Source organism: Convolutriloba macropyga, chromosome 5 (genome assembly GCF_964194025.1).
Source record: "Convolutriloba macropyga chromosome 5, txConMacr16.3, whole genome shotgun sequence".
NCBI classification, from domain to species: domain Eukaryota; kingdom Metazoa; phylum Xenacoelomorpha; order Acoela; family Convolutidae; genus Convolutriloba; species Convolutriloba macropyga.
The window spans coordinates 41,132,736-41,140,393 of NC_134472.1; the positions used below are offsets into that span (position 1 = coordinate 41,132,736).

The 7,658-nt window shown below is 35.1% G+C and overlaps 1 protein-coding gene across 1 annotated transcript; it reads right to left on the reverse strand.

Moving 5' to 3' along the window:
- Window positions 1–355: 355 nt before the first annotated feature.
- LOC142340015 (serine protease 45-like) lies at window positions 356–6,378 on the reverse strand. Its single transcript, XM_075390411.1, has 3 exons — window positions 5,989–6,378; window positions 4,932–5,028; window positions 356–949 (listed from the first exon to the last, which is right to left on the reverse strand). The coding sequence occupies exons 1-3, from the start codon at window positions 6,236–6,238 to the stop codon at window positions 436–438; spliced, it is 861 nt and encodes a 286-aa protein (XP_075246526.1). The 5' UTR covers window positions 6,239–6,378; the 3' UTR covers window positions 356–435.
- Window positions 6,379–7,658: the final 1,280 nt, after the last annotated feature.

The following is a 7,658-nucleotide window of genomic DNA, read 5'->3' on the forward strand; positions in this document are numbered from 1 at the left end:
AGAAATATACTTTATTATTATATCAGGTAGGTAACTGGTACTGACTAAACAGCCTTCTCTTCTGAGAAGAGGGAAAACAGGTAAACATTTAAAGGAAAGAAAGGAAAAGATATTATTCCCTTTTTATCCAATCAGGGAAGAGTATTTTCAGTCTTTATTTATTTAAATAATAAAGTCTTTCAAATAGTCTTTTCTGGAAGTCAGACTTGACTCCAATACCGACGATTTCGAAACCGAAAAAAAACCGACGCTTCTTACAAGCAAAACCGATGAAACCGACAAAAACGGACGCGTCTTACATCGTTTTTGTCGGTCTTTCTCAACATGGGGGAGTAGCGTTCTGGCGACAAATTGACGCAAATTGGGGTTAACGAGTTAGAAAAACAATATGTTTATTGCAAAGGTGAATTGGTTTTAAAAGGAACTAAAAGTGAATTAGGAAGGTCTTGTTGGATATGGATCACTAGAAATGGTGTCAATTATCCACTGTCTGAAAGGAATAACTTGCGCAAATACAGGAATATCTCTGCAATCATTATGTTGTTTTTGATTGACTGTTTCGAAATCAGATGCAACAAAATAACTAGCAACACCATACAGGCACGGCTTCAACCTTTGTCCACATGTCAGAGTATACAGCGGATCTCCGACATCACTTGGACATAAATTCGACTCACTGACCAAACTTTCAACACATATGTTGTCCGCACGACATGAGTTAAAATTGTCTTTGGATGGGCTTTCGAAAACTGATTCGTAGAAAAACGTCTCTTGAGTTCGGCTGCTGTGATAAGAGTTGGTTGAGGTAAACGAACCAATTCCGCGTGCACCCAAAAGCATCCCCAACTGTGGTTCCTGGTTGCAAATTGACAAATACCTGTAGTTTTTGAACGCAGTCCAAGTCTGCAATAGGGCAACGTCATAATGTGGCCTGGCTGACATTTTGAAACTAAAATGAACACTATAAGATTAGGATTAAAGCAGTAGAAAAATATCGTTCTTGAAAAACTAATAGCTGTTTCTGATTCGCAAATTGGTCTGGTGAGGTCTGGTGGTTTCTGATTAATTTTTGGATCATATTTTCCTCTAATTACATTATCTCGTGTGAAATCACATGATTTTTTTCTCGTGTGATCAAACTTTATACGATTATTCGTGTGAAAAATGCGTCGCGTGTAATTTCACACGAGAAAGTTTTCCTCGCATAATCAAAAATCACACGATTTCTCGTATGAATGAGCGTATAATGAAAATTAGCAATTTTTAACGGAAGTTTTTTTTTTCACCAGCTCTTTTTCTAGTTGTTTTTGTATTACAAAGCTATAAAATGAACACAAAAGTGTTATCAACATTCCGATCTCTATGGGTCTTCTCCTCGACACAATCAGTTTTAGAGCTAAAAACTGCTCTTCCAATAACAGTTTTATGCTATATTGGATCTTTGTCAGCGATTAGAACCAAAACTCTTACTTTTAGACCAAAAAAGTGGAGGTAAAAGGTCCACCTGAATTAATGCCGCAAAAAAGTTGGTTTAACGCTCATTTCTAGTGTTTGACTGCTGCAACTCGTAAATGAAAATTAATTAGTAGAATTTTGAGAGTTTATGTGCCTAAAGAAGATTTCAGAGCAGGAGAACAACAGAGTATCTAACAAACTACCGTCGTTACTTTTTATGAGGTTTGTATCTTTTTTCTTTGTATTTGTCATTTAAAAAAGATTCTGGTTATGTAATGGACAAGTGTTTTCAGTTGGAAGTTTATTCTATCGCCAATAAACACCCAAAAATATGCCTAATAGAAAAAGTTTAAATTTTTTTACGGATAATGTGTTTCAAGTATATGTAACGCACCTAAGAGTTATAGGGCAAAAATGTGTTATCAACATTCCAACGTCTATGGGTCTTCTCTTCAATGTAATCTGTTTTAGAGCTAACCACTGCTCTGCCAATGAAAATTTTACGCTAGATTGAACCTTTTTCAGTGATTAGATTTCACTTTAAATCCAATAAGTGGGGTAAATTGCGTCACCTAAGTTAATGTAACGTAAAATTTGTCGATTTTGAAAGGCTCAGAGCAATTTATAAATGATTCTTTTTAGGATAAGTCAACGTGACAACAGATTTGCTGATATCGAAAAAGATCTGTTTATGAAAATAGGAAAAAATTAAATTAAACTGTTAACCGGAGAGGTGGTAACGCTTTTAAGGATAAACTTTCCACCAGACTTTTCCATTCCTTCCATTATGTTCTCAGCATTAATTCGGCAGAAAGGCAAGAAAGTAAAGTACTCAAAGGTTGTTAAGGTAACGATTAAAAATAGATTGCATGGTTGGTCAGCAGGAAAATTCACCTCATTATTTCAATTATATAGACGATGCATCCAACCCACAAATAAAGGATTTGGCAAATAAGAAGTTAATGAGGAAGATACAACTAGATCGTTTGCTAAAATGATGAGGGAGGTAAATGTGAAGGGGGCTATAAGTTTAATTGTAGATAATTGTTCAGTTAAAGTGATCAGGACTTTAGACGTGATAGACGGCAAGACAGTAACCGAAAATCTTCAGGAAAAACAAAAAAGCCGTCACCTCTTTATCACGGAGCGTCCAACTTAACTGAGTCAACGCCAATAGAAAAAACGTTGTGTTAGCAGTGGCATCAATGAGAAGCAGTCTCGACAACTTTTTGGTATCTCAGAGCAATCGGGATTTGGTGCTATTGTTTGGTTTGATGCACTCAGTTGATTTGGACAAGAGAGCTCAAAACTTAGAAAAACTAGTTCTTGAACTATGAAAAAATCAGATTTGAATAGGAAATTTAAATTTAGCAAATAGTCCTGTTTCAAGAACAACACTATTTGTAGTACGAAGTGCTCCTATATTTTTATTCAATTTGGGATTGTTTTTTGCATGTTTTATATCGCAAGCTAGTCCTGGAACGTTATCAAAATTAATGAAAAAGTACATGTATTGCTTTTGCTTATCTAAAGTAACAACTCTAAAGTACTGACTCAAACAATATTGTCCAAACTGCACTTTTAGATCTCTCAAAGCACTTCATTCCAAATGTCGTGATATCCTATTAGAAAAACTAAAAATAATTGGCTTTGATTGCGATGCACAGAACCTTATAAAAAGCTTTGTTTCTAACAGACTTCAACGTTTAAAATTAGATTCAATTTACGCCAACTGGATATAAGTTGTCAGAGGTGTACCACAAGGAACCGTATTGGGACCTCTCTTGTTCAATTAATATGTAAACGATCTTTTTACAGCTATTGATTCTATTGTAACAATGATACAGTATGCTGATGATTGCTTAGTTTTTGCCTCTAACAAGGATGAAAAGACAGCAAGAAAATCTCTGGAATGAAACATACATAATTTAGCAAACTACTTCAGAGAACATCAATTAAATTTGAATTCTTCAAAAACAGAGTTCGTTCATTTCAGCAAACAAAATGATAAAAAAAAAACAAAAACCAGGACAGAATATTAGTAGATAACAAGGTAATCAACTTATATAATGATTTTATAAATTTAGGACTAACAATTGATAGCAGTCTCAGTTTCATGAATCAGGTTAAACAAACGTTAAAGAAGATGTCTCAGGGGATAAAAACAATAGACTCAATTTGAACTCAGCTCTCAAAATCAAGCTTAGCAATTTTACTTCATTCAATTGTTTTGCCACATCACAGTTATTGCTCTTAATTTATTAAGCACATTAGAAAACCTATGATGACTTCTCTAGAAAAGTAGCTGCACTGGGGTCTTAAAAAGGTGTTCTTCCGCTGAAAATGCAATTCGTCACGGCGCTTAAGAATTAAAAGAACAGGTAATCGGGATTGAACAGAGAATTGATCAACTTTCGATTAGTAATCTCAGAAATTATATCAGGCGAGAAAAAAATGCATTCAATACGACACTGATTTTACCAAGCCAAGTGCAAAATACTCCATTAACGAACGTACTCAAAAAATACTTTTCCATGACTACAGATCAACTTCTTTCTGGACAAGTCTTTTTCCATGCTACGTCAAAAAAAATGGAATTCACTACCAAATCAACTCAGAGATTTCAAAACTGGCAACAGTGTGTTCAAAAAATCGTTATTAAAGCACTACAAAGATCAAATTCCTGATAGCGTGAATAATTCTGAATGTCTTTCGTGGCGTGAGTTTTGACTAGTTTAATCTTTAAAAACATCACTGAGGAATTTTGCAACCATTTTTTTAACGTAATTTTGTTGTGATTTATGCTTTTAATTGTACACTATAGCATTGATTGCGTCCCGCTTCAACTTTTACATTGCCAAACAATAAAGTTATGACTTTTTGTGATAGTAATGTTCAAAAAAGTAGCGTCAATGTTCCTTAAATTCACATGTGAATCTTCTTCAAAAGACTAGCAAATAGATTTTCGTCAATGTGAGAAAAATTATTCCACAATTATGAGCTGGGTCAAAACAAGACTTTGTTTTGCATCCTGAGAGCATCAACCCCTTGTAAAGAGGTATGAGATGAGCGATCATTCCAGTTCAAAGTTGGCGCATTTTTGAAGGATGACTACAATTTTTTACAGAAGCTATCTTTTACGAGAATGGGATAAAGCCCAAAATTAAAAATAGATCGCCCGAAAAATACGGAAATATTTAGACGCCGAATAAATTGAGTAATAACCTCGCGGAATGATTGTTTCATTTTTGTATAATATTATATTAAGTGATTCTTCTCGACTCACCCAATGAGAGGGGAGTTGAACAAATTGCCTGAGTAAACAAAAAAAGAGAAAGAAATTGATGATATTAAAAAACAGGAGGGAGACGGTAAACTCAATTAGTGGACTGTTGATTTAAATTAAAACCATCTCAGCAATAAACTAAGCAACATAAAATTTTTGTTGTGTTGGTGCAATGTTTTGTTTGACCTACACGGAAGAGATGTAGATTCTCTTGACTGAGTGAAGTCCTGTGCATGACCACTTCCGAGGTTTCACAGACATCTCAGTTTGTACGACAACAGTCTCACCTGTTCAACAGAATAAAGTTAAAAGTAGTCTGTTCAGGAAGGCCTCTTTCGAAGTTTAAAGGGCTGTTTCAAGTACCGCCTTGAGGTGTAGCTTTTCATTCTAAATTCTTTTCATTCTATGTCCGTCATAAAATGTCATAATTTAAGCATACATTCAGCAAATGTCAGTAACAAATAGAATTTTCTTGAAATAAGTCATCGTCGTTCATAGTAAGACCTTGTCATGAGCATTAACCCAACAATTTACTTGCAAAATCTAGGTAAATTTACCTGCAATTTATAATCAATTTACCTGCAATTTTGTAGTGTGTTTTTTCACGCAATATTTTGGAGCAAATTAGAACTAAATTGGCTTATGCGCATAGTTGTGTTCAAATAGACTGCATATGCCCTGATTCAATCCTGAACCTTTGATATGCTACTGGGATGTAAAGAATCAGCTCTGAAATAGGGTGGGGTGGCTCTAGGGTACGGGCTAGTGTAACTCGTTTCCACACACGCTTACAACTCTAATTTTAACACATGGGCTGGGAAAAAGCCCGACAATATCGAGTAAACGTACTCGATTTTTCGGACATTGGCCTCGTAATTTTTAATCTAAAAAGAGATTCCGTAAAACACCTTTGGAACATGAAAACATTAAAATAAATCTTTTGCCACTATGTTCAAAAAACGACATAACAAATTCGGTATAACACTAAAATAACGATAGGAAAAGTCGGACGATCGTCATTTCCTTAACAATCGACCAAAATTGCCGATGCCTAAAAAAACGGTTAAGATTCCTCAAAAATTGTCAATTTTTTTTAAAAAAAACAGTATCTAATACGGTTCAAACGAATACATCCTGCAAAATTGAGACCGTTTTTGGCCAGTCTCATCAAGCCAAATCTGAATGCAATGCTAATATTAAAGTTGCCCTGTTGTTTAAAACCTGTGGGAAGTAATTTGGAATCTTACTAGTTTGGTTGTGAACACATTGAGCAGCAGTCACCAACCAAACTTGGCCCACAATTGCACCCCCACAATAAAATGGACTGTCACTTTGTGGCCCAACTATAATCCGGACAAAAAAGTTGGGCCCAGAAACTGGAGCTCCGTTTGTTATAGAAGCTCTAATTGCACGCTTGAATGGAATTTGTTCAGTTCCGATGGAAAAATTCGTATAAAAGTATGCACAGAAAGCTATTAATATTATATTATTAAGCATACTATTAAAAGTTGAAGAAATTTGAAATTTTACAATATAGGAGTTGGTTGTTTTGACGCAACTGAATGACGAGAGTGAAGAAAAGGAAAAGAAAATCCAAAACAAAAATCATGGTTTGAATTAATCTCAAGAAACATGAGGTGATTATTAAACCAGAACCGTCACACCACCAGATTAAATATTGCCACAAATTTCAAAGTGTATTTAAGCGCACCCAAAACATACCAGCAGCGGCCAATAACTCCAAGTCAAAATATTAACAAGATCAAATCGAACACAAACAAACTTATTTGAGAGCTCAAGAGCAGATTTGAGGTCGGAATTAGAGTTGGATCTGTGGCAAATCTGTATTAAGTTTGCTCATGTGTAAATTCATTTTTTAAATCAAAGTTGAAACTTAGTTTTTTTCATATTTTTAAAATGAATATAGTATTCATCGTGGTTCGATTTAAGTCCATTATGCCATTGTAGCACTATTCCTCAATTGAATTGTTCACGTGTCCATTGCTATCTCTTTTACCCCGTTTTCCGTTCCCAGGTTGAGGTCTCAGACGGAAAATGTCGATGTCCAGACTCTCCCAGACAGAAAATGTCTATATCCAGACTTTTGTGCGTTCAAAATTTTTCGTGCGTTCAACGTGCGTTCAAAGATACCTATGTTTAGACTTTCCTGCGTTCAATGTATTTACAAACGGTGTAATTTTGAACGCACGACACCCCCTTGTGCGTTCATTTCGGTCTGGACATATCGACTTTCCGTCTGGCACCTCAACCCGGGTAGGTAATCTTACTGTAACCCAGAACTATTTCATTTATCATAAGACATATCGTAAACAATATTCTACAATAAATAACAACTAAGAGTGAAAAGTTTGGACACTTTTAAACACTTTGCCAATAATAACAATTAGGTATTTACCCGGGTCGAGGTGTCACCGCCATTCAACGCAAAATTATGTAAGATACGCGGTGAATGCGGAAAATTTTGTAAGATAAGCGGTGAATGCGGTGAAATTACATAAATCAGGCGGTGAATGCGGTAAAAAAAATTTAATCGCCTGGTAGCGGTGAAATTAAATAATTTCACCGCTGAATTGAGTAAAATTGAAAAAAGTGTCCAAATTATGTAAGATAGGCGGTGAATGCGGAGAAATTACATAAATTCACCGCTTAACTTAGTGGTGAACTTACATAAATTCACTGCTTAGTAAAAAAAAAAGTGTTAAAATTGTGTGCGATCAGCACTGAATGCGATGCAGTTACACAAATTCACCGCCTAACTTAGTGGTGTCATAAAATGAATTCACCGCTTAGAAAACACTTCGAATTGTTTTTTGCTCAACAAAGTTAAGATACATTTGTTAAAAGAGGCACGGAAAATTTACACACAAATAATCATACATCTTTTTGAAACTTTTTC